Source organism: Ranitomeya imitator, chromosome 1, assembly GCF_032444005.1.
Source record: "Ranitomeya imitator isolate aRanImi1 chromosome 1, aRanImi1.pri, whole genome shotgun sequence".
Lineage (NCBI taxonomy): Eukaryota > Metazoa > Chordata > Amphibia > Anura > Dendrobatidae > Ranitomeya > Ranitomeya imitator.
The window spans coordinates 132126-159594 of record NC_091282.1 but is presented as its reverse complement, the minus strand read 5'-3'; the positions used below and the strand labels follow the sequence as shown (position 1 = coordinate 159594).

The 27469-nt window shown below is 45.9% G+C and overlaps 1 protein-coding gene across 3 annotated transcripts in view; it reads left to right on the top strand.

The window, feature by feature from the left end:
* Positions 1 to 26501, top strand: part of LOC138657619 (zinc finger protein 271-like) — a 60092-nt gene extending 33591 nt beyond the window's left edge. For 2 of the 3 annotated variants that reach the window (XM_069745360.1, XM_069745363.1), the window contains exons 4-11: positions 3196 to 3319; positions 3771 to 3868; positions 8624 to 8741; positions 20576 to 20673; positions 20752 to 20830; positions 20937 to 21034; positions 21157 to 21274; positions 24101 to 26501. In XM_069745360.1, coding sequence (XP_069601461.1) covers positions 3196 to 3319; positions 3771 to 3868; positions 8624 to 8741; positions 20576 to 20673; positions 20752 to 20830; positions 20937 to 21034; positions 21157 to 21274; positions 24101 to 25695 — 2328 coding nt within the window. In that variant the 3' untranslated portion in view covers positions 25696 to 26501. The remainder of the gene's footprint in view (positions 1 to 3195; positions 3320 to 3770; positions 3869 to 8623; positions 8742 to 20575; positions 20674 to 20751; positions 20831 to 20936; positions 21035 to 21156; positions 21275 to 24100) is intronic. The other variant, XR_011317101.1, reaches the window with a different exon arrangement.
* Positions 26502 to 27469: the final 968 nt, after the last annotated feature.

Here is a 27469-nt window from a genome sequence, read left to right as displayed (position 1 = left end):
TGACTGCTGGGACATTATACAGGACTGGAGGATTCTGGGTGATGAGCGGAGAGGTGACTGCTGGGACATTATACAGCACTGGAGGATTCTGGGTGATGAGAGGAGAGGTGACTGCTGGGACATTATACAGGACTGGAGGATTCTGGGTGATGAGCGGAGAGGTGACTGCTGGGACATTATACAGCACTGGAGGATTCTGGGTGATGAGCGGAGAGGTGACTGCTGGGAGATTATACAGCACTGGAGGATTCTGGGTGATGAGCGGAGAGGTGACTGCTGGGAGATTATACAGCACTGGAGGATTCTGGGTGATGAGCGGAGAGGTGACTGCTGGGAGATTATACAGGACTGGAGGATTCTGGGTGATGAGCGGAGAGGTGACTGCTGGGAGATTATACAGCACTGGAGGATTCTGGGTGATGAGCGGAGAGGTGACTGCTGGGAGATTATACAGCACTGGAGGATTCTGGGTGATGAGCGGAGAGGTGACTGCTGGGAGATTATACAGGACTGGAGGATTCTGGGTGATGAGCGGAGAGGTGACTGCTGGGACATTATACAGCACTGGAGGATTCTGGGTGATGAGCGGAGAGGTGTCTGCTGGGAGATTATACAGCACTGGAGGATTCTGGGTGATGAGCGGAGAGGTGACTGCTGGGAGATTATACAGCACTGGAGGATTCTGGGTGATGAGCGGAGAGGTGTCTGCTGGGAGATTATACAGCACTGGAGGATTCTGGGTGATGAGCGGAGAGGTGACTGCTGGGAGATTATACAGCACTGGAGGATTCTGGGTGATGAGCGGAGAGGTGACTGCTGGGAGATTATACAGCACTGGAGGATTCTGGGTGATGAGCGGAGAGGTGACTGCTGGGAGATTATACAGGACTGGAGGATTCTGGGTGATGAGCGGAGAGGTGACTGCTGGGAGATTATACAGCACTGGAGGATTCTGGGTGATGAGCGGAGAGGTGACTGCTGGGACATTATACAGCACTGGAGGATTCTGGGTGATGAGCGGAGAGGTGACTGCTGGGACATTATACAGCATCGGAGGATTCTGGGTGATGAGCGGAGAGGTGTCTGCTGGGAGATTATACAGCACTGGAGGATTCTGGGTGATGAGCGGAGAGGTGACTGCTGGGAGATTATACAGCACTGGAGGATTCTGGGTGATGAGCGGAGAGGTGACTGCTGGGAGATTATACAGCACTGGAGGATTCTGGGTGATGAGCGGAGAGGTGACTGCTGGGAGATTATACAGGACTGGAGGATTCTGGGTGATGAGCGGAGAGGTGACTGCTGGGAGATTATACAGCACTGGAGGATTCTGGGTGATGAGCGGAGAGGTGACTGCTGGGACATTATACAGCACTGGAGGATTCTGGGTGATGAGCGGAGAGGTGACTGCTGGGACATTATACAGCACTGGAGGATTCTGGGTGATGAGCGGAGAGGTGACTGCTGGGAGATTATACAGGACTGGAGGATTCTGGGTGATGAGCGGAGAGGTGACTGCTGGGAGATTATACAGCACTGGAGGATTCTGGGTGATGAGCGGAGAGGTGACTGCTGGGACATTATACAGCACTGGAGGATTCTGGGTGATGAGCGGAGAGGTGACTGCTGGGACATTATACAGCACTGGAGGATTCTGGGTGATGAGCGGAGAGGTGACTGCTGGGAGATTATACAGGACTGGAGGATTCTGGGTGATGAGCGGAGAGGTGACTGCTGGGAGATTATACAGGACTGGAGGATTCTGGGTGATGAGCGGAGAGGTGACTGCTGGGAGATTATACAGCACTGGAGGATTCTGGGTGATGAGCGGAGAGGTGACTGCTGGGACATTATACAGCACTGGAGGATTCTGGGTGATGAGCGGAGAGGTGACTGCTGGGACATTATACAGCACTGGAGGATTCTGGGTGATGAGCGGAGAGGTGACTGCTGGGACATTATACAGGACTGGAGGATTCTGGGTGATGAGCGGAGAGGTGACTGCTGGGAGATTATACAGGACTGGAGGATTCTGGGTGATGAGCGGAGAGGTGACTGCTGGGACATTATACAGCACTGGAGGATTCTGGGTGATGAGCGGAGAGGTGACTGCTGGGACATTATACAGCACTGGAGGATTCTGGGTGATGAGCGGAGAGGTGACTGCTGGGACATTATACAGCACTGGAGGATTCTGGGTGATGAGCGGAGAGGTGACTGCTGGGAGATTATACAGCACTGGAGGATTCTGGGTGATGAGCGGAGAGGAGACTGCTGGGACATTATACAGGACTGGAGGATTCTGGGTGATGAGCGGAGAGGTGACTGCTGGGACATTATACAGGACTGGAGGATTCTGGGTGATGAGCGGAGAGGTGACTGCTGGGAGATTATACAGCACTGGAGGATTCTGGGTGATGAGCGGAGAGGTGACTGCTGGGACATTATACAGCACTGGAGGATTCTGGGTGATGAGCGGAGAGGTGACTGCTGGGACATTATACAGCACTGGAGGATTCTGGGTGATGAGCGGAGAGGTGACTGCTGGGAGATTATACAGCACTGGAGGATTCTGGGTGATGAGCGGAGAGGAGACTGCTAGGACATTATACAGGACTGGAGGATTCTGGGTGATGAGCGGAGAGGTGACTGCTGGGACATTATACAGCACTGGAGGATTCTGGGTGATGAGCGGAGAGGAGACTGCTGGGACATTATACAGGACTGGAGGATTCTGGGTGATGAGCGGAGAGGTGACTGCTGGGACATTATACAGCACTGGAGGATTCTGGGTGATGAGCGGAGAGGTGACTGCTGGGACATTATACAGCACTGGAGGATTCTGGGTGATGAGCGGAGAGGTGACTGCTGGGACATTATACAGCACTGGAGGATTCTGGGTGATGAGCGGAGAGGTGACTGCTGGGACATTATACAGGACTGGAGGATTCTGGGTGATGAGCGGAGAGGTGACTGCTGGGACATTATACAGCACTGGAGGATTCTGGGTGATGAGCGGAGAGGTGACTGCTGGGACATTATACAGGACTGGAGGATTCTGGGTGATGAGCGGAGAGGTGACTGCTGGGAGATTATACAGGACTGGAGGATTCTGGGTGATGAGCGGAGAGGTGACTGCTGGGACATTATACAGCACTGGAGGATTCTGGGTGATGACGGTGTGGCTGTTGTCAGGTTCCTATAAGGTGTCAGGACGTCGCTGTCTATCTCTCCGTGGAGGAGTGGGAGTATCTAGAAGGACACCAGGATCGGTACCAGGATGTGATGATGGAGGAGCTCCGGCCTCTGACACCACGAGGTGAGAGGAAACCTTCCCCTGACATCACATTGTCTCTTCAGCGTTGGTCGGTTGCTATTAGGCTACGTTCACATTAGCGTTGCGCGCCGCTGCGTCGGCGACGCAACGCACGACGCACAAAAAAACGCGCGCAAACGCACGCAAAAACGCGTTTTGCGACGCGTGCGTCGTTTTTTGACGAAAATCGGACGCACGAAAAATGCAACTTGTTGCATTTTCTTGCGTCCGACTCTAGCGTCGGAAACGACGCACGTGTCGGAAAACGCAACAAAAAAAACGCACGCGTCCCCCATGTTAAACATAGGGGCGCGTCGCCGCTGCGGAACGCTAATGTGAACGTAGCCTTAGTGCTGCAGCCACAGATATTTCTGTTCTGTGGTCACCGACTACTACTCCCATCATCTCATCATCACATGTCACAATCTATTCCATCACTGTGCGTCTCCTACAGATGGATCCAGGAGGAGGAATCCACCAGAGAGATCTCCCCGTCCTCTGTATCCCCCGGACTGTCCGGAGGAGAATCACAACATCCCGGAGGATCATCAGGTAGACGGTGCTGAGCCCTGTACCGGATCTGTATACGGGGGACATTTCTGATCGAGGTCATAGGTGTCACAGATTGTGGTGGTTTCTTTTATTATTATTATTATTTCTCTATCACCATTGATTCCATGGTCTGTACATGAGGAGGGGTCACATACAAGTTACAGATATCACTTACAGTAAACTAACAATGACGGACTGATACAGAGGGGCGAGGACCCTGCCCTTGGGGGCTCACATTCTACAGGATGGTGGGGATGGAGACAGTAGGTTGCGGGTTGTAGGAGCTCCGGTGTTGGTGAGGCAGTAGCTACGGGGTTGGTGAGGCGGTAGCTCCGGTGTTGGTGAGGCAGTAGCTCCGGTGTTGGTGAGGCGGCAGCTCCGGTGTTGGTGAGGCGGCAGCTCCGGTGTTGGTGAGGCGGCAGCTCCGGTGTTGGTGAGGCGGCAGCGCGGTCAGTGATGAGGAGGCAGCGGGGTCAGTGTAGGCTGTAGGCTTTCCTGAGGAGGTGGGTTTTCAGGTTCCGTCTGAAGGATCCGAATGTGGTTGATAGTCGGACGTGTTGGGGCAAAGAATTCCAGAGGATGGGGGATATTCGGGGGAAGTCTTGGAGGCGGTTGGGTGAGGAGCGGATAAGTGTGGAGGAGAGAACGAGGTCTTGAGAGGACCGGAGATTACGTGAGGGAAGATATCGGGAGATTAGTTCAGAGATATATGGAGGAGACAGGTTATCGATGGCTTTGTAGGTCAGTATTAGTAATTTGAACTGGATACGCTGAGGGAATGGGAGCCAGTGAAGAGATTTGCAGAGGAGTAGCAATGAAAGAGATGAATTAGTCGGGCAGCAGAGTTAAGGATCGACTGGAAAGGTGCAAGGGTATTAGCAGGGAGGCCACAGAAAAGGATGTTGCAGTAGTCAAGGCGGGAGATGATGAGGGCGTGCACAAGCATTTTAGTAGATTGAGGGTTGAGGAAAGGTCGGATTCTGGAGATATTTTTGAGCTGGAGGCGACAGGAGGTGGAGAGAGCTTGGATGTGTGGTTTGAAGGACAGGGCAGAGTCGAAGGTTACTCCGAGGCAGCGGACTTCCGGTACGGGGGAGAGCGTGATGTCGTTAATTGCGATAGATAGGTCAGGTAAGGAAGATCTATGAGATGGAGGAAAGATGATGAGTTCAGATTTGTCCACATTGATTTTGAGGAAGTGAGAGGAGAAGAAGGAGGATATGGCTGATGGACACTCCGGGATTCTGGACAGCAGAGAGGTAATGTCTGGGCCAGAGAGGTAGATCTGAGTGTCATCAGCATAGAGGTGATACTGGAATCCATGGGACTTTGAGTTGTCCCAAGCCAAGTGTATAGATTGAGAATAGTAGGGGTCCTAGAACAGAGCCTTGGGGGACTCCAACAGAGAGAGGGTGGGATGAGGAGGTACTGTGGGAGACGCTGAATGTGCGGTTGGAAAGGTACGAGGAGATCCAGGATAGGGCGAGGTCTTTGATGCCAAAAGGAGGAGAGGATCTGTAGTAGGAGGCAGTGGTCAACTTTTGGTCAGGGCTGTCTCAGTTGAGTGATGGGGGCGGAAACCAGATTGTAGATTGTCGAACAACAAGTTAGATGAGAGGTGAGAGGAAAGTTCAGCATGGACGTGCTGCTCCAGGAGTTTGGAAGCAGCGATATTGGTCGATAGCTAGACATAGCAGTTGGATAGGGGGTTGGCTTTTTAAGAATAGGCGTGATTGTGGCATGTTTGAAAGCAGAAGGGAAGGTGCCAGAAGTTAGTGATAGGTTGAAGAGGTGGGTTAGGGACGGGATAAGAGTGTGGTGAGGTTGGGGAGGAGATGGGATGGGGTCGAGCGCACAGGTGGTGAGGTGCGATTTGGAAAGGAGACAATTAAGCCCCTCTTCAGTGATGTTGGATAGGGAGGTTATGGGGTTTGGGCATTGGTGTGGTATACAAAGGGCTTGTGGTGGTTGAACAATGAAGACTTGCCTTGTCTGGTTGTTAAAAATCGTTATTGCGCAAAAATATCTAATCAAGACTTAACCAGGTGCGTTTATCTTAAAAGAAAAATGTCATGATATTCTGACGAAAGTATAGTGGTTTATTGGATTATCCACCATTGCAACAAAAACATAAAAGTAGATGAAATAGTTCAAAACAGAGTGTCCATGTGTAAATATCAGTGCTTGTCTTGTTACTCATCTTTCCCAAGGTCCTGAATGGTAAAAGTCATCTGTCTGTGTGAAGTCTGAAATCATCATGGCATGGAGTAGCTAACAGCTGTTGTTCCTCGTGTCTTGTCTCATGTCCATGGAGAATGATGGTGAAGGCAGGGAGGTGACCGTCCCACGTGACAAAAAGGCCCCCACCCTCCTTAGAGACGTTATTTATATGGTTTCTACAGATCACGTGTTCCCTGTATATGGAGTTAACTTATACTCTGAGCTACATACACAGAAATAGCTTTTGATAGTGTCAGCAATAAACCATGTGCTCGGTACAGAATAAAAATAAGAATAATTAATATTTAACACTGGTCGATCTTATTTTTAAAGTGTGTGGCAAAGTCCTCAGCAGAGATGAGGGAGGTTGGAGGGGGCAGTGGGGGGTGGAGGAGGGAGTTAAAGGTTTTGAATAACTGGTAGGGGTTGTAGGACAGGGAAGATACGAGGGATGTGAAGTAGGCCTGTTTAGCAGAGGTGAGAGCAGATTTAAAGGCGAGTGTTGCCTGTTTGAATGCAGTGAAGTCGTCTTGCGAATTTGTTTTCTTCCAACGTCACTCTGCAACCCTGGACACTTGCCGGAGCTTTTTAGTGGTGTTATTGTGCCAGGGTTGTCTATTGATACGTCGCACTCTGCTATGGACGAGAGGGGCAACTGTGTCAATAGCCGATGCGAGAGTGGCATTGTAGAAAGCAGTGGCAGTGTCTGTGTCGTGGAGTGAGGATATGGATGCCAGTGGTAGGATGGAGTCAGAGAGTGTGTGGGTGTCTAGGTGTGCGAGGTTTCTGCGTGGGTGTGCATGTTGCTGGACATAGGTGACCGGTGAGGAGGACTGGGATAAGAAGGTGGTCAGATAGAGGGGAGGTGGTGAAGTTAGATAGCAGAGATGGGTGAAGACCAGGTCCAGTGTATGTCCCTCTGTGTGGGTGGCTGCGGAGGACCACTGAGTAAGTCCAAAAGATGAAGTAAGGGACAGAAGTTTGGAGGCTGTTGACTGAAGGGTATCAATGGGGATGTTGAAGTCACCCATGATGATGGTGGGAATTTCAACAGACAGAAAATGAAGGAGCCAGGTGGAGAATTGGTCAATAAAGGCAGTGGCCGGGCCCGGAGGTCGGTATATGACGGCCACTTGAAGATTGGAGGGAGAGTAGATGCGGACAGAGTGGACTTCAAAAGAGGGGAGGATAAGGGAGGGAAGAGGCAGGATTGGGTTAAAGGTGCAGTTTGAAGAAAAGAGAAGATCCACTCCTCCACCATGTATGTTGCCGGGGCCGAGGGGTGTGGGTGAAGTGGAGGCTGCCGTAACACAGCGCAGCAGGGGAGGCTGTGTCAGAGGGTGTTAGCCATGTTTCTGTGAGGCCGAGGAAGGCAAGATTGTGAGAGAGAAAAAGGTCGTGAATCACATGTAGCTTATTGCAGATTGAGCGGGCATTCAGAGTGCTCCAGAGAGAGGGAGCAGGGGGGTGGGCGTCATGGGTACGGGTTTTATGTTGGAAAGATTGCGGTAGTTCATATTAGATAGGGAGCGATAGGAGGTGGTAGTTATGGGAGGTACGAGCTGAGGGGGTCCCGGGTTGGGAGATATGTCACCAGCAGTGAGGAGAAGCAGGTGGGAGAAGGAGAGTGGCCGACTTGTTTTATTAGGACAGATTTGAGGAGCAGGTCAGCAGAGGAGGACAGGTGGGGAGGAAAGAGGGAGAGATGGTTATTTGGTTAGAGGGAGCTGGGGTTTGTGATAGCGAAGGAAAGTGAGGATTAGTGGAGCAAACACTGTAAGGGCATATGTAAACATGGTGAAGGAGTACGATGGGTTAATACAAAAGCTAGATCCAAGTAATAAGAAGTGCTAACTCAGCAGACTTACCCAAAAGAGACAGATAGATAGATTGGGGTCCTGACTCCTGCCGTGAAATAACTGCGGCGTCTCAATGCTTAGCTGTGTGATGCTTTGCTGCAGGGGTGTGCGTGCCTGACCCCACACACATGCACCCCTTAAGATGCTACTAAATTTATAGGGCTGAGTAAAGGATCAGGTGAGAGGGATTGGGGGCCCTTATTTGGGATAAATTAGCAATTGGCCAACACCCCAGGGGAGGTTACATGATCAAAGGCACTGGCCCTGCCTGCCACCATATAACACCTTGCACATGATAATATCTCCTGTGACCCCAGCATGGATGTGCAGCAGTGAGTATTTAATACAACAAATGGATTTAGCATTCAGCAGGCACTGTTATATACCATTAAAGGAATTGTTACTGGATGATGGGCAGCAGATGACAGGAAGCAGAGATTGTACCAGTAAAGGAATTATTACTGGATGATAGGCAGCAGATGACAGGAAGCAGAGATTGTACCTGTGTGAAGAGAGGAGATGGATGCTAATTCCCGGCCGTTGAAATAACTGTGGCGTCTCAATGCTTAGCTGTGTGATGCTTTGCTGCAGGGATGCGCGCGTCAGACCCCTCATGCGTGCACCCCTTAAGATGCTACTAAATGTTTTGTGCTGATTGTTACATCTGATATATCAGGAGGAAGATCCGACTAAGAATAAAGTGAAGGAAGAGACAGAAAAGGAAGCGATGACGACGGGGTATCAGCCGTTTGTGAGTGACGGGAAGGAGGAGATTCCGAGAGATGTTTCCACAGGTGTGTGATAATGACCGGCGTCTGTGATGATGATGACCGGCATGCCAAAAAGGACACAGAGAAGCACATTGCTAAGGAGAGTAAAACTAATCCCAAACTGTTCTTCAACTATATCAATAGTAAAAGAATAAAAACTGAAAATGTAGGCCCCTTAAAAAATAGTGAGGAAAGAATGGTTGTAGATGACGAGGAAAAAGCTAACATATTAAACACCTTCTTCTCCACGGTATTCACGGTAGAAAATTAAATGCTAGGTGAAATCCCAAGAAACAATGAAAACCCTATATTAAGGGTCACCAATCTAACCCAAGAAGAGGTGCGAAACCGGCTAAATAAGATTAAAATAGATAAATCTCCGGGTCCGGACGGCATACACCCACGAGTACTAAGAGAACTAAGTAATGTAATAGATAAACCATTATTTCTTATTTTTAGGGACTCTATAGCGGCAGGGTCTGTTCCGCAGGATTGGCGCATAGCAAATGTGGTGCCAATATTCAAAAAGGGCTCTAAAAGTGAACCTGGAAATTATAGGCCAGTAAGTCTAACCTCTATTGTTGGTAAAATATTTGAAGGGTTTCTGAGGGATGTTATTCTGGATTATCTCAATGAGAATAACTGTTTAACTCCATATCAGCATGGGTTTATGAGAAATCGCTCCTGTCAAACCAATCTAATCAGTTTTTATGAAGAGGTAAGCTATAGGCTGGACCACGGTGAGTCATTGGACGTGGTATATCTCGATTTTTCCAAAGCGTTTGATACCGTGCCGCACAAGAGGTTGGTACACAAAATGAGAATGCTTGGTCTGGGGGAAAATGTGTGTAAATGGGTTAGTAACTGGCTTAGTGATAGAAAGCAGAGGGTGGTTATAAATGGTATAGTCTCTAACTGGGTCGCTGTGACCAGTGGGGTACCGCAGGGGTCGGTATTGGGACCTGTTCTCTTCAACATATTCATTAATGATCTGGTAGAAGGTTTACACAGTAAAATATCGATATTTGCAGATGATACAAAACTATGTAAAGCAGTTAATACAAGAGAAGATAGTATTCTGCTACAGATGGATCTGGATAAGTTGGAAACTTGGGCTGAAAGGTGGCAGATGAGGTTTAACTATGATAAATGTAAGGTTATACACATGGCAAGAAGAAATCAATATCACCATTACACACTGAATGGGAAACCACTGGGTAAATCTGACAGGGAGAAGGACTTGGGGATCCTAGTTAATGATAAACTTACCTGGAGCAGCCAGTGCCAGGCAGCAGCTGCCAAGGCAAACAGGATCATGGGGTGCATTAAAAGAGGTCTGGATACACATGATGAGAGCATTATACTGCCTCTGTACAAATCCCTAGTTAGACCGCACATGGAGTACTGTGTCCAGTTTTGGGCACCAGTGCTCAGGAAGGATATAATGGAACTAGAGAGAGTACAAAGGAGGGCAACAAAATTAATAAAGGGGATGGGAGAACTACAATACCCAGATAGATTAGCGAAATTAGGATTATTTAGTCTAGAAAAAAGACGACTGAGGGGCGATCTAATAACCATGTATAAGTATATAAGGGGACAATACAAATATCTCGCTGAGGATCTGTTTATACCAAGGAAGGTGACGGGCACAAGGGGGCATTCTTTGCGTCTGGAGGAGAGAAGGTTTTTCCACCAACATAGAAGAGGATTCTTTACTGTTAGGGCGGTGAGAATCTGGAATTGCTTGCCTGAGGAGGTGGTGATGGCGAACTCAGTCGAGGGGTTCAAGAGAGGCCTGGATGTCTTCCTGGAGCAGAACAATATTGTATCATACAATTAGGTTCTGTAGAAGGACGTAGATCTGGGGATTTATTATGATGGAATATAGGCTGAACTGGATGGACAAATGTCTTTTTTCGGCCTTACTAACTATGTTACTATGTTACTATGTCTGTGATGATGATGATGACCGGCATGTAATATCGTAGTAAAATCTCTGACATGGATGGAAACGGGGCTCAAGTGACATGGGAACATCATGGGGAAGACGCCTAGGAACATCATGGGGAAGACGCCTGGAAACATCATGGAGAAGACGCCTGGGAACATCATGGGGAAGACGCCTGGGAACATCATGGGGAAGACGCCTGGGAACATCATGGGGAAGACGCCTGGAAACATCATGGAGAAGACGCCTGGGAACATCATGGGGAAGACGCCTGGGAACATCATGGGGAAGACGCCTGGGAACATCGTGGGGAAGACGCCTGGGAACATCGTGGGGAAGACGCCTGGGAACATCGTGGGGAAGACGCCTGGGAACATCATGGGGAAGACGCCTGGACACATCTCTGACTCCCAGGTCACTACTACAAACAATGTTGTCAGAGTATTGCGGAACTTTTACGGACTGACAATAACACATACAAAACCGCAGATAAAACAGATTTTACAGGGATAAAAGGTTAGGAAATATTCATCCCTGTATGACTTGTTTATATGGCAAAATTACTAGGAGAGAAAAATAAACCTCCTCCACCCCTTAGGCCATGTTCACACTGTTTTTTCTGCGTTTTTGCGCTTTTTCAATGGTGAAAAACACTGTAAAATCACTGAAAGACTTGACATGCTGCTTCTTCAAAAAAATGCAGCAGTTTTCCATTTGTCAAGAAAAAAAAGGAATCATGTGCATGAGATTTCTGATTTTTTGGGACTCGTAGACTGCTGAAGACCTTTCAAAAATGAGAAGGAGGGAATGCAGCACCACCTGGAATATACGTAGAACAGGGCCTCAGAAAACATCTCATGTAGAAGGAGTGGGACTTCCCAGTTTCAGGGGCGCGAGGTCCAACTAGCACAACAAGGACCTTCAGGCCTCGGACTCCAGCTATGGTCGGCAGCAGTTCCTCCTGTGCCGCCTCAGCATCAGGCAGCCCACAAGGCTTCACATAGATCAAAACTGGGGTTCAAAACATTTCTGTTATCTCCTTGGAGACCTTGGCCAATGAATTTTCATGTGGGGGAACGTTCTCCAACCCATCCTGGGGACAGAACACCACCAGTCCTTTGTCCATTTATTCACACAGGAGTTACATTTGGGTCTTTCTCGCATTGTATGATAGCTGCTTTATTTTACACGGAGTTGGACAGATCTAAGGCTTGCAGGCCGCAGTCACTTCTCCCTTCCTGCTTATTCCGGGGGTATTATTGCTGCCGAGGTCATGATAACTAATAGGCGGATCTGTATTCCCATGCACCGTTTTCACCCTAATATGATTATACAGTTCATGTTTTTTTTTATTTTTCTTGTTCTCCTCCTTCTACACCATATCAGCAGCGTTATCACGCGACCCTTGCTCCACATTTCTTTGAGTGCCCTCAATTACACATTTTGAAGGGCCATCACGCAGCACTCACTCATAGTTTTTTGAGCGCCATCAGGTGGCACTTAGTCATACATTTTGGAGAGTCAGCAGGTGGCTCTAGCGTTAAATTCATTTTCAGGGCTACATATTTTATTTATAAAAAATAACACCGTACAGTTTGCAGGTGGGAGCACAACAAACATGCTCATCCATGAGTCCCAGGAGACAAGTGATCCCACACTTGGACACTTGAGGAGCGAGTCTTTACATTTCCATTTATTGATTCTGGCCTCTCGCCCTGCACATTTCAAGAGGGACGGGAGATCGTATGTATTCATGCCAAAATATCTGAGCAGTGACGGTCAGAAGAAAACTACGATGGGGAACAGCAATTAGTTTCTCAAGCGGACGATGATGGTGAGACACAGTTGCCAACAAGTGATGTTAAGTCAACAAGTCAGGAGGCGTACCAGACTGCGGAAGTGAATGACGGTAAAGTCACTGATCCAACCTGGCAAGGTGCCATGCAGAGCGAGGACAGCAGTGCAGAGGTGGCAGGAGCAGCAGGACCACAACAGGCAGGAAGAGGCCGTGGGGTGAGCAGAGGGAGAAGGCGTCACCACTAACCAAACAACACCATGAAGACAAAATCTCCAAACAAGTCCGGAGGCGTACCAGACTGCGGAAGTGAATGACGGTGAAGTCACTGATCCAACCTGGCGAGGTGCCATGCAGAGCAAGGACAGCAGTGCAGAGGTGGCAGGAGCAGCAGGACCACAACAGGCAGGAAGAGGCCATGGGGTGAGCAGAGGGAGAAGGCATCACCACTAACCAAACAACACCATGAAGACAAAGTCTCCAAACATGTCAGGAGGCGTACCAGACTGCGGAAGTGAAAGACGATTCTGTGCACGGTGAAGTCACTGATCCAACCTGGCGAGGTGCCATGCAGAGCGAGGACAGCAATGCAGAAATGGCAGGAGCAACAGGACCACAACAGGCAGGAAGAGGCCGTGGGGTGAGCAGAGGGAGAAGGCGTCACCACTAACCGAACACCATGAAGACAAAGTTTCCAAACAAGTCACGGACAAAGTGCAAGTCAGGGTTGAGTTATAAGAAAAAAAAATCCCCCAATCTCTGATGATCCTCCAAAGCACCTTCAAATTCATTATCATCAAATGGAAAGAACATGGTTCCACAACAAACCTGGGCGCACGTCAAAACTCTCAACCTGTGCAAAGAGGGCATTAATCAGAGAGGCAGCACAGAGACCAAAGGTAACCCTGAAGGAGCTGCAGAGTTCCCAACAGAGACTGAAGAAGTATCTGTCCATACGACCACAATAAGCCGCACACTCCATAGAGGTGGCCTTTATGGAAAAAGCCTTTACTAAAGGTACCGTCACACTCAGCGACGCTGCAGCGATATAGACAACGAGCCGACCTAAACTAGATCGCTGGAGCGTCGCTGTAGAGACGTCAAACACAGCAGCTCCAGAACGATGCAGGAGCGATCCAGTGATGTAACGGCGACTCACTTCTCGTTCTCGCTGGTTGTTAGCTCCATGTCAAACAGCCGGAGTGTACCGACTGGCTAGAAGGAGATGCTGCGTCGCCCCCTATGCTCGTTGCTGGCGTCGTTGCTTTTGATGTCAAACATGACGATACTTGCCGACCTGGCGACGAAATAAAGTTCTGGACTTCTAGCTCCGACCAGCGATGGGACAGCGGGAATCAGATTGATGCTGCGTGTCAAACACAACGAGATCGCTATCCAGGACGCTGCAACGTCACGGATCGTTGTCGTTCTCTTTGCAAAGTTGATGAGTGTGACGGTACCTTTACACACAAAAATTGTAAGGCTCGTTTTGAGTTTGCCTAAAGACATGTGGGAGACTCCCCAATTGTAAGGAGGAAGGTGCTTTGGTCAGATGAGACCAAAATTGAACTTTTTGGACACCAAGGTAAACCCTATGTCTGGTGCCAAACCAACACAGCTCATCACCCCAAGAACACCATACCCACAGTGAAATATGGTGGTGGCAGCATAATGCTGTGGGGATGATTTTTGGCAGCAGGGACAGGAAAAATGGTCTGAGTCGAGGGAAAGATGAACGGTGCGAAATACAGGGATATTCTTGAGCAAAACCTGTTTCAGTCTGTCAGTGATTTGATACTGGGATGAAAGTTCACCTTCCAACGAGGAAATGACCCAAAGCGTGCTGCTAAAGCAACACTCCGGTGTTTTAAGGGGAAACATGTAAATTTTCTGGAGTCAGTCCAGACCTTAATCCAAGGAGAATCTGTGTTCAGACTTGGAAGATCGCTGTTCACCAGAGGAAACCATCTAACTTGAAGGAACTGGAGAAGTTTTGCCTTGAGAAATGGGCAAAAATCCCAATGTTTATATCAAGGTGGATGTTGAGACTTTTCTCTTTAACTCTTTCACTCATCGAGTCTATTTTCACCTTCATGGTCATGTTAAATTTTACAATTCTGACCAGTGTCTCTTTATGAGATAACTGTGGAACGCTTCAACGTATCCCAGTGATTCAGAGTCTGTTTTTTGTGACACATTGTACTTCATGTTCGAGGGTAATTTTGGTCATTATTTTTTGCATCTTTGAATTTTTATGCCTATAAGTTACACTTACCATATGTCTACTTTACTTTATTTTTTTAAACTTTTTTTGTTTGTTAGGAAGTTGTAATGCTTAAAATGTTAACAGCAGTTCCTCATTTTTTCCAACAAAATTTACAAAACCATTTTTTTAGGGGCCAAATCCCATTTGAAGTGACTTTGAGGGGCCCGTGTGACAGAAAATACACAAAATTTACACCATTTAAATAACTTCACTCCTCAAAGTGCTCAAAACCACATACAAGAAGTTTATTAACCCTTTAGTAGCTTCACAGGAATTAAAGAAATGTGGGGGAAAACATGAAGATTTTACTTTTCCCCACAAAAATATTTCTTTAGCCTCAAATTTTGCACAAATTGACAATACAATTTGTAGCGCAGATTTTCCTGAGTACGTCGATACCCCATATGTAGTAGAAAACTACTGTTTGGGCGCACGGCAGAGCTCAGAAAGGAAGGAGCACCATTCGACTTTTGGAACGTAAAATTGGGTGTAATAGATGGCGGACCCCATGTCGTGTTTGCAGGGCCCCTGATGTACCTAAACAGTGAAACAAACCACAAATGACCCCATTTTGGAAACTACATCCATCAAGGAATATATGTAGAAGTGTGGTATGCACCTTGAACTCATAGTTCAGAAGTTTATAACTTTGAGCCGTGAAAATATAAAAAAAAAATTCCCACAAACATGTTGCGTTAGATCCAAATTCTGAATTTTCATAAGTTAAAACAGGAGAAAGTGGACCCCAAAATTTGTTGTGCAATTTCTCCTGTATTCAACGATATCCTTTATGTGGTGGAAAACTACTGTTTGCATGCATGGCAAGGCTCGGGAAGGAAGGAACGCCAACTGAATTCTGGACTGCTATTTTGAGAGAGATTGATGATGCGATGTCACGGTTGTAGAGCCCCTGATATGCCAAGACAGCAGAAACCACCTCAAGTGTCCTGGTTCTGGAAACTACACCTCCTGAGGAATTAATCTAGGGGTGTAGTGAGCATTTTTAGCCCTCAGGCGATTCACAGAAATGTAGAACATTAGCTGAGTCAATGGAAAATTACCATTTTTTTCCACTTAAATTTTGCTTTGGCCCCAAGTTTTCAATGTTCAAAATGGTGAATAGGACAAAATGAACAGTGCAATTTCTTCTCAGAACACCAATACCCCATATGTGGTCAATAACTACTTTTGAGGCACAGCGCAAAAGCCCGGAAAGGAAGATGCGCTATATTGGAGTTCAGATTTTACTGTTATGGTTTGAGTGTGCCATGACCCACTGGAAGATCTCCTGAGGTGCCAGAACAGCAGAACCCCCCATCAGTGACCTCATTTCACAAACTACAGCTCTCAATGACCTCATATAGGGGGGCACACCCCAAGTATGTCACAGAATTTTATACCTTTGGGCAGTGAAGAAAATATAATTATTTTGGCCCCAGATTTTACATTTTCACAAGGTAAAATGGATAAAAATGACACCAAAATGTGTCACACAATTTTTGCTGAATGTAGAAATACCCCATATGTGGCTTGTCACGAAATCCCACCCGCTTCCACCAATATGTTAGGGATCCACACCGTGACCGTCACCCCTACGTCACGGATCGGGGTGACTTTAGGCCAACAGACGGCTATCACATGTGCAGGGGGGCTTATCTTAGTTATCCCTCCACTCCACAATGTGATGAAACAACACACACAAGGCTATTGATCTCTTAGTTTACAGCAGGGGCTTATTTTAGGTATCCCACTGCTCTTCAATATACCACGAACTGCAGGGATTTATATATATATCCCGCTTACAGTTCCACTTGAAACTCGCAGCTCTCTGGCGCCCCCCTTACTCTCAGGTCAGATTAGGTACTGCACCCTGGGTAATTAGTCGCCAGACAGGCTGCCTGCTATGTACTGGCTATTGGGCACGCTGCAGCGACGCGATAAACTACTCCCACTCAGGCAGGAACAATAATTATTAACGCCACATGTGAATTCCCTGACGAAGCCCGGTTCGCCGGGCGATACGCGTGGGATACTTGCTTGCACCAGGTTGTATGCTCATTGAGATTTTGCTATGAGCCTATTCTGTGCCGTTTTTATGGCGGATCACCTATACCTCATGTCCTGCCTATAATCAGGATTTTGGTCACCACTTTGGCTATGGCTGTTTACTTGTGGGGATGTGTTTATTTTTCTATTGTTTCCCCTTTTTGGCCCTTACAAGTGGTTGGTTAGTCCTGTTATAGATGCATGGGATATTACTATATGAGCCAGTTAGGTTAGGCATTTGTGTTGACCTTATTATATACGGCTATACAACCTGTGATGTATTGTTTCTGGTGTTTTAAGTATGTTTTAATTGTTGGTGTGTTTTAGATGTGTTAATAAACTATATTATTTTCTATACATTTGTTATTATTTGGATGGTGTGCATGTGGTGCAGTGATGCTTTTCTCTCTATATATTTTTTCTGGTTCTGTTTATTACTGCTATTTGCACCCTCCTAGTTAATATTATATCTATATAGCAGTGCGCCTTATTTCTTATTCTATCATAATTCCCTTCAGGAGACTTAGGGTACGTTTTAGAGCAGGAGAACGAATCTAGTATTAATTATTATACTCCATAAAATTTAGGCAGTGCTTTATCAAAATATTTTACAAAGATGTTACAAATGAGACAATTGCAAATATGTACAAGGTAATTATAACATAAAGGGATTGAAGGAGAAAAGATAACACTCACATGTTCTCAGCGTATTGCAGGCAACCAGGCTAGTGGAGTTCCCATACGTCCCAGTGCATTGGACTTGCTCAGGGCTCTCCAGGAAAAAGACAAGAACTGCCTGCTGGAAGCCTGCCAGAAACTTAAAACCTGCTGCCTGTAACATCACAGAAAGGGGTTGGTTTAGCCAGTCTGTCCTACCTCTCCAGTCTTACTAGCTTTACCACAAGTTTTCTAATGCTTGTATCTCTGCTCCAGAACATGTCATAGTCATAACAAACCCAGCATTCATCTCGTATTAACGTTGGCATTCTAATGAGATCAAATATGTCCTGTCTGTGATGCATATTTACAGAGAAATCCCTACTTCTTTACCAGATGGAGTTAGAAGCCCGTGTTTAGAGTGGCGGATAGATCCACCGAGGGAGATTAAGAATATATATTTTCCTGTTCTTAACTTAAATGGTTTGCCTAATATCTTACAAAAACAGAACAAAGGACTTTCATGGATTCTGGAAGCTTCTCTACCAGTTTAAGCTGGTCACTTTCCACTGCAGGGATGCTGGTTGTAAATACCTTGGCGAGGGGGATGAGGGGCTTGGGAGATGAAAATCAGGAATTTGCAGGTACAAGCCATAAAAGCTGTTGCATAATCACTCCAAGAAGGGGGGCTTAGCCCACAGCATGCTAGCAAGAGAAACTAAACTTATACAATATTTCATACCATATCGTGACATGGCTGTACAGTACTTTTTAGCCATATGGTGAGGTTCCGGAGCGCTATTTGCCTCCTGGAGCGCAGATTTCCCTAGAATAGTTTGCGGACTCCATATACAGAGCTCCTAAGGGTTAGAACAGCAGAATTCCCCTCAAGTGACCAAATTTTGCAAATTATACCCCTTTGAGAATTTATCTACAGGTGTAGTGATGATTTTGACACCATGGGTCTTTTCCAGAAACAGGCAGCAGTGGATGTTGTTGAGTGAAAATTGTCAACTGCCATAGTAATGACCAATACGTTGTAGTGCCCAGCCAGTGCTTCTGGAGACATACACCTGTAAATTAGGCAGGGTCTCATCGCAACAGAAATGCCAAACATGTGGGCACTAAATGTGGTTTATGCACACTGGGGGGCATTTGAGTTTTGGAGTGCAGAATTTGCTGAATTTCTTTTTGGGGACGAGAAGCCAAAGTGCTTTTTCAGAACCTTTGTACTATCAGTACGTGGAAGCCCCCTATATTTCCATTGAGAGATGACGGACCTGAGTGGATTGAGTAGAAGCTTTTGTTGGGCCCATTTTGGATCTCCTTTATTCTGCACTCGACACTGAGCACTTACTTTGGGGTTTCCATCTAAATCTCCGAGAGACGTAATTCAGGTGACACGATGGACAGGTCCATTCGCTATAATGAGGCAGCAGATTTACTCGAAAAAGATAGACACCGCCGGATAAGCCACATGATGTCCACTCTGCCTCTATCTGCCTCATTATAGGGAATCTTCTGCCGGAGGTTCTGTCTGAATCGCAAATTTCAGAGATTTACACAGAAGCCCCGGCGTAAGTGCTCAGTGCAGAGCGCAGGATAAATGTGCGCCGAGCCTTACTGCGATGTTTTTATGTTTGGCTTCTGTCACACACTAAAAGACGCTTTTTATTGCAAAATAAAGTTTTTGCATCACCATATTTTGAGAGCTATAATTTTTCCATTTATCGGCCCACAAAGTAATGTGATGGCTTATTTTTTACGTGGCGAGTTGACGTTGGCACATGACGTTGACTTTCTATTACAGTTTTTCAGAGGCAGAATGAATAAACACCAGCTACTCAGGAATCTTTTTTATGCCATTCACCGTGTGGTAAAATTGATGAGGCATCTTTATTCTTTAGGTCCGTACGATTAGAGCGATACCTCATTTATATTTTTTTTATGTTTTGGCGCTTTCACACAATAAAAACTTTTATAGAAAAAAATAATTATTTTTGCATTGCTTTATTTTGAGAGCTGTAACTTTTTTTATTTCTGCTGATGGAGATGTATGGCGGCTTGTTTTTCTGTGAGATTATCTAGTGGGGCAGTTTTATAGGTCATTTCATTCTGGATGCAGAATTATCACATATATGTACTTTATTCTTATTTTTACATAAATAGAGCTATTTTGTTTTTTTCATTTTTTATTTATCTTGTGGCGCTTTTATTATGCTGATCGCTTGTATACTGCACTGACTGAAGCCTCTTAGTCCATGCTCCTGGCACAGTCACTGGCTGACCATGAGGTTGTCATGTCACCATCGGGCACTCGCAATGACGTCACGGTGGTGCCGATGGGAAGAAAGGGGGAGCCCCCTCCCTCTCCCAAACCCCTAAATTTTGCTATCAGTATTAATCTAGGCATCTTGGAGGGTGAACAGCCAGGGGCAGTGTGGCACCGCTCCTGGCATTGATAGCCGGGACTCTGCTATCCCATAAGCCGACCTCCCAGCGGCGATTGCGAGGGTATAGCTCCTGTGCTGGCATGATTGCCAAGACGTACCTATACGTTAAAGGTAGTGAAGGGGTTAAAGAAGAATTAAAACACAGTAACTCGTCTATTAATAGGAGGACGGCTGGTTCTCTCTTCTTAGTGATCCCAGAGGATCCTGTCCAGGAGGGAGGCCGTGTCCTCATGGTGACCTCATGAGCTCCCAAAAAACAATCACTGGTAAATGGTAACCATCCTTCCCCCAATGTCCATAACGGTGAATTAGGAGAAAAGAAACCGCTGGATAGAAATGTGGAGCTTTCTCCAGCTCCTCTGTGGTTCCATCACTGGTGGAGAGGAGACTTAGAGAAGTTGTGTTTCTTAGTACGTCTCCTCCATCTGACTGACGAGGGTCATCTCTATCCCTCTCCTCAGGGTCCTCATTCTCCGAGTGTAGAGCAGAGAGCATTAGGCTTTGGCCTCGCTGATCATCACTTCATACTTGAGGCCACAATGTGCTGGGACCTCAGTACCGGTGGTGAGGACCACAAAAATGTTATTTAGTCCCTGATACATAAACCTAGAATTACCAGTTCTGAGAGACGTGTCTCATATATAGACAGATACACGGCAGGTGATGTGTTCAGTCTGTGTGTCTCCACAGATGGACCCAGGAGGAGAAATCCACCAGAGAGATGTCCCCGTCCTCTGTATCCCCAGGACTGTCCGGAGGAGAATCCCAACATCCCGGAGGATCATCAGGTAGATGACACTGAAGCCTCCACAACATCTGACCATGAAGTGATGGGACCTGAGCTCATCTTACATTTTACTTTTTAGGGTGAAGATCTGATTGACATTAAGGTTGAGGTTATACATGGAGCACAAGAGGTGATGGCAATATGGGCCGATCATCAGGGTGAGGAGGGGAGACTGTCATGTCTGTGCTGTGGTCACCTACTACTACTCCCATCATCTCATAATCACATGACACAATCTATTCCATCACTGTGTGTTTCCTACAGATGGAGTTGTGGAAATCAATCCACCAGAGAGATCTCCCTGTCCTCTGTATCCCCCGGACTGTCCGGAGGAGAATCACAACATCCCGGAGGATCATCAGGTAGACGGTGCTGAGCCCTGTACCGGATCTGTATATGGGGGGACATTTCTGATCGAGGTCAAAGATGTCACAGATTTTGGTGGTTTCTTGTATTGTGTTGATTGTTACATCTGATCTATCAGGAGAAAGATCCGACTAAGAATAAAGTGAAGGAAGAGACAGAAGAAGAAGCGATGACGAGGGGGGATCAGCCGTGTGTGAGTGACGGGAAGGAGGAGATTCCTGGAGATGTTTCCACAGGTGTGTGATATTAACTGACGTATGATGAGGATGATGACGATGACCATTATGTAATAATGACCGCAGTGTGTGATATTGTGTGGAGCTTTATCCGCTGTCCTCATCACAGCAGAAGCGTCCGGTGATGGCGCGGCTGCTCCTGTACAGTCCGGCGGTGCACCGTGAATAACAGGGCCGCCTTCACACCTCTTCTTAATGATTTAGGAAGCACAGATTTAGTTTTCCTTTACCTTTGAGAATATTTCTTCCACCCCTTCCATCCGTATTTTTCTTCCACAAGTCCCGTGCTGCCATATAAATGACTGAGCTTGTGTTACAGGTTGTGAATCTCCCTGTCCTATGGATGTCGGTGATGTAGCAGCCTCTGCCTGGTGCTGACGAGTGACATGTCACATGTAGAGTCGTCCTACCTGTCCCCTCTGTTTGCCTCCCACTGCCTCCTACACTGAGGCCGACGTTCTGGTCCCTCTACATCCAAGCCGGCCGCCTGGTGACATGAAGAGCCCTGTGGTAAGTCAGGAAGTGCCGTGCTATGGAGGTGTGGGTCAGACATATGGATGTCATCCCTCTGCCACTATGGAGGCCATCTTGGCTGTAGGAGAACCAGAACACCGGTCTCAGTCGGAGGACACCAGGTAGGTGATAGTACATGACAAATGTTTAGTCCCTCCTCTGTGCCGGGGTGGAGAATTGCTTCATCATAAATGGGATTATGAGCTTGTAGCTACAAGCAGATGTGATATATCCGGCCCCGTAGCCCCCCAGCGTATAATATCCGGCCCCGTAGCCCCCCCAGCGTATAATATCCGGCCCCATAGCCCCCCAGCATATAATATCCGGCCCCATAGCCCACCAGCTTATAATAACCGGCCATGTAGCCCCCACCCCAGTATATAACATGCGGTTCCTCCCCATATATGGGTTCACACAGGAACTGTTGGGTAAACAGAGCCTGGAAGGGCGTAATTAGGGGGTGATATGTGCAAAATAGGACAGATTTAAAAATGCTTTATACTGGCAAAATTAAAAAAAAATAAAACATAGTGATTTTGGAAACATCCCTTTAAATGTATATTGGGTCTATGAAAAAAAACCTACTCATCTGATCAGTCCAAGCGAGTTACATTGTCCCGTGTGCCGTCTGTGTACAATCCTTTTGGGTTTTTTTACTCAGCAACTATTAACCCTTTACACGACCATTTACAATTTCCTGCTCCAGAACGGTAATCGCTGCCGAATACAACTGCGAATAAATCCAAAGAAAAAAATAAAGAAAAGCATGCAAAAAATACAAACTTAACCCCTGAGTGACTGAGCTAGTTTCTCTATCGCTTCATTGGAGGACACCGGAAGCCATGGGGGTATGCTGCTGACACTAGGCAATAAAAAGTTATCTCCTCCTCAGTAGTGTACAGCAACTGACCGGAGCCAAGCTGACCAGTTTAGCTTAGTGTCAGAAGGACGCGGACACGGGTTTTTCAGTAGACCCATATGTACCCCAGTTTTTGGCATGTTTCACAAATTTTTTAAGTTTTTTTATTTTTCTGAAGGTTTTTTCTTAACCTTTTGTAGGGAAATGGTGTGAATATTCCCTCTGTTATCCCACGTAGAGACAAAGTGTACGGCGTGGACTGTCAATCCAGCAGGACCCTAACCTTTAACACACGAGATGTGTTCATGTGATCCAGAAAATGGTCCTCGCCCCCCACCACTGCCAGCTCGCTCTCCAGAGCCAGACGGCATCGGGTGGTATAGAGGTACAGTGGCCTCAGAGGTTGGCGGCAGCTTCGACCTTTTCATGATAAGACATCGGAGGAATCCGCTAAAGGGATGGAGAGGTGATTCTTCTCTCGCAGGTCCACTCAAGTGTGTGTCGTTATCCATCGGGAAAATTGTGAGACCCAGGAAAACAATGCTTTCTGAAATTAGAGGAGCAGGAGAGTGGATTAATACCTATATTGTGTGGGATTTTTGTATGGCGAATTTATGTTCAGTTATGCACCCATTTTTTTGGGGGGGGGGGAAACAGAAGGTATCACATTGGGCATTAGGCTTATGAATTAAGGAAACAGAAAGGAGCTAATTATCTAATAGTACCTTGTCATGTGATATCTGACTGTGCACCCATTTGATTGGTGTTCCATTAGTGTATTCCACACCATATAAATATTACAGGCACTGTGTAATAGCGATACGGATCAGATTTTCTTTGTCTAAATTGGAGCCCCAAAGATGACTGTTAATGTGATTGCATGCTCTGGCCATATCATCTTTGTTGGGGTATTAATGTGACTACACATCTTGTCTGCATCCCTCCTGGAACATACAGCAATAACTACGAGATATTTATATCTTAGGTACTCCCTTTAATTGTTTTTGTATGTGTGTGTTTTTTTTGTCTATATTATAGTGTGTAGGATGTTCAGGGTGCTTTAGGGTCCGTAACGCATTCAGCGGGGGTGCCATCACGTCTTCCACTAGGGTGCCATCCTCCGCTGGCAGGTAGGGTGAACTTTAGGGCTCATCTAGGGAGACATTAGTCCTAGGTTTTTCTTTTTTTCCCCTATTGACCCTCCATTTTTTCACCTTTTTAAGATAATCAAGTATTTTTGACCCTTTTACATACATTAATGAAGGTTAATTTTTAGAGGTCGATTTGTGCCAATGTCACCATTTTATAAATGTTATTCACTTTACCTATTGTGATAATGTTATGGCATGTAGTTGTCTTCCTTATTACCTGTACTTTCACTGACAAGGGTCTTCATTTTGAGCTCCATCAAATTTCAAAATCCCTTTTGTGAATTTTATCTTTCATCTTTATAGGAAATCCTTGTGATAATAGCAGTTTGTCACTAAATTGTAAAAAAGAAGATATCCGGAAGCACTCTTATGGAGAAAGCCTCATTACCCTTCATGGACCTCCTGGACTTCACAGTACTTCACTTTCTTATAATCCTCCTAATCATGAGGAACCCTTTCCTGAGCAATCTCGTATTGTTACCACAATTCCCAGTGACAAAGTGGATACAAGATTTCAGTGTCGCAAGGAATTTACTAAAAGCTCTGATTATCTAACTCAAAGCAAACATAAAAGAGAGAAGCCATACTCCTGTTCAGAATGTGGGAAATGCTTTCCAAATAAATCAAAATGTGTTCTACATGAAAGAATTCATACAGGAGAAAAGCCATTTTCATGTTCAGAATGTGAGAAATCCTTCACAGAAAAAGGGACTCTTCTGAAACATCAGAGAATTCACACAGGAGAAAAGCCATTTTCATGTTCAGAATGTGAGAAATCCTTCACAGAAAAAGGGACTCTTCTTAAACATCAGAGAATTCACACAGGAGAAAAGCCATTTTCATGTTCAGAATGTGGGACGTTCTTCAAACATAACAGTAGTCTTATTAGACATCAGAGATATCACACAAGAGAAAAGCCATTTTCATGTTCAGAATGTGGGAAGTCCTTCACATATAAAGGGAAGCTTATTAGACATCAGAGAATTCACACAGGAGAAAAGCCATTTTCATGTTCAAAATGTGAGAAATCCTTCACACAAAAAGGGACTCTTACTATACATCAGAGAATTCACACAGGAGAAAAGCCATTTTCATGTTCAGAATGTGAGAAATCCTTCACAGATAAAGCGACTCTTATTAAACATCAGAGAATTCACACAGGAGAAAAGCCATTTTCATGTTCAGAATGTGGGAACTCCTTCACAGATAAAGGGAAGCTTATTATACATCAGAGAATTCACACAGGAGAAAAGCCATTTTCATGTTCAGAATGTGGGAACTCCTTCACAGATAAAACGAGTCTTATTAGACATCAGATAATTCACACAGGAGAAAAGCCATTTTCATGTTCAGAATGTGAAAAATCCTTCACAGAAAAAGGGACTCTTACTAAACATCAGAGAATTCACAGAGGAGAAAAGCCCTTTTCATGTTCAAAATGTGAGAAATCCTTCACACAAAAAGGGACTCTTACTATACATCAGAGAATTCACACAGGAGAAAAGCCATTTTCATGTTCAGAATGTGAGAAATCCTTCACAGATAAAGCGAGTCTTATTAAACATCAGAGAATTCACACAGGAGAAAAGCCATTTTCATGTTCAGAATGTGGGAACTCCTTCACAGATAAAGGGAGGCTTATTATACATCAGAGAATTCACACAGGAGAAAAGCCATTTTCATGTTCAGAATGTGGGAACTCCTTCACAGATAAAGCGAGTCTTATTAGACATCAGATAATTCACACAGGAGAAAAGCCATTTTCATGTTCAGAATGTGAGAAATCCTTCACAGATAAAGCGAGTCTTATTAAACATCAGAGAATTCACACAGGAGAAAAGCCATTTTCATGTAAACATCAGAGAATTCACACAGGAGAAAAGCCATTTTCATGTTAAAAATGTGAGAAATCCTTCACAGATAAAGCGAGTCTTATTAGACATCAGATAATCCACACAGGAAAAAACCCATTTTCATGTTCGGAATGTGGGAAGTCCTTCGCGGTTAAAGGGCATCTTATTAGAAATCAGAGAATTCATTCAGGAGAGAAGCCACATTCATGTTCATAATGTGGGAAATGTTTTATCCAAAAAGCAAATCTTGTAACACATCTAAGAATTCACACAGGGAAGAAACTGTTTTCATGTTTACAATGTGAAAAATGCTTTACAGAGAAATCACAACTTGTTAAACATAGAACTCACACAGGAGAGAAGCTGTATTCATGTCCAGAATTTGGTAAATCATTTATACATAAATCACCTCTTCTCTGAAGAGAAGTCACACAGGAGATAATGTCAAGGTGAAAATATATTATCTTTATACTCTTTGTACTTTTATATATTCTTATGCTGTGAAACAATAAGTTTTTCCCTTTATACTTGCTAATGCAAATGTAACTATTTAACATGGCTGCCAGTATTCACCTTTGCCCTACTTTTTGTTCTTGCCAAAAAGCTACTTCGTTTCTGAAGCTAAAGTATCGTTTCTGGAGAAATGGAAACTCAAAGTGACGTGGAGGAAGGAGGATCTATCAGATGATGTCAGAGCCAACCAGAAAGACTGAATACTAGATACATTGCTTAAACCCTGCCTATCCCCACCCTCTGCACACCTTCCCCCAATGGATCATATAATGTTGTGTATTAGAAAATAAAGTTAGTTGCTGTGACGTTACACACGAGCAGGCACTGAGTTTGAACCAGCTTTTGTCTGACTCATTCTTCACTCCGGTACCCCTGCTTTTAATCTGATTTGGAATGACTGGTGGATGAAGGGTATTGTCGTGATGACCCCGACAATTTGGCGCCCAACGTGGGGCGTGGCCCGCAATCCGAGACCCCCTGGACCCATGCCTGGATGTCCGTGGACGACACCCGTAGTGGTTGATCTCGAGGACTGATCACCCTCCAAACACGGTAAGTGGAGATCGCATACTATGTATGTGTCACACTTGCTAGTGTTTCAGCCATTATTGGTTTGTCTGTGGTCTCCTTGGGTCCAAGGAGTGACCGGTCGAGTGGTGAGACCGAGCGCGATCCCGTGTCACGCTTCGAACCAGCAACTGAGAGACGTCGCACTCTGCGCGTCCTCGTGTACACCACAGCTCCTCCACCGGTCATTGTACTCCATTCAACCACCCTACCTGTGACTATTGTCTAGTAATGATAGAGTGAAAGATTGAGGAAGTTTGTGGATTGGGGGCGGCTTAGAGAAAGGGACAGGAGACGCAGCCTCTGTGATATTGCACATATTGGTAATTAAGACGTCCCAAGTGGGGGGACCACCAGAATCACATTGGTAATTAAGACGTCCCAAGTGGGGGGACCACCAGAATCACATTGGTAATTAAGACGTCCCAAGTGGGGGGACCACCAGAATCACATTGGTAATTAAGACATCCCAAGTGGGGGGACCACCAGAATCACATTGGTAATTAAGACGTCCCAAGTGGGGGGACCACCAGAATCACATTAGTAATTAAGACGTCCCAAGTGGGGGGACCACCAGAATCTCAGTGGAGGGGTCTCACTAGGAGACAGCCTCCCAATGTTTAGAATATCGTGACAGGCAGACTGTTAATCACTGGTGTTCAAGTTAGGGAAAAATATCGAGCGCGAGGCTCTTTATTCATAGCACGTTGAATGAGAAGCTCCGTGTTAAGGACACAAG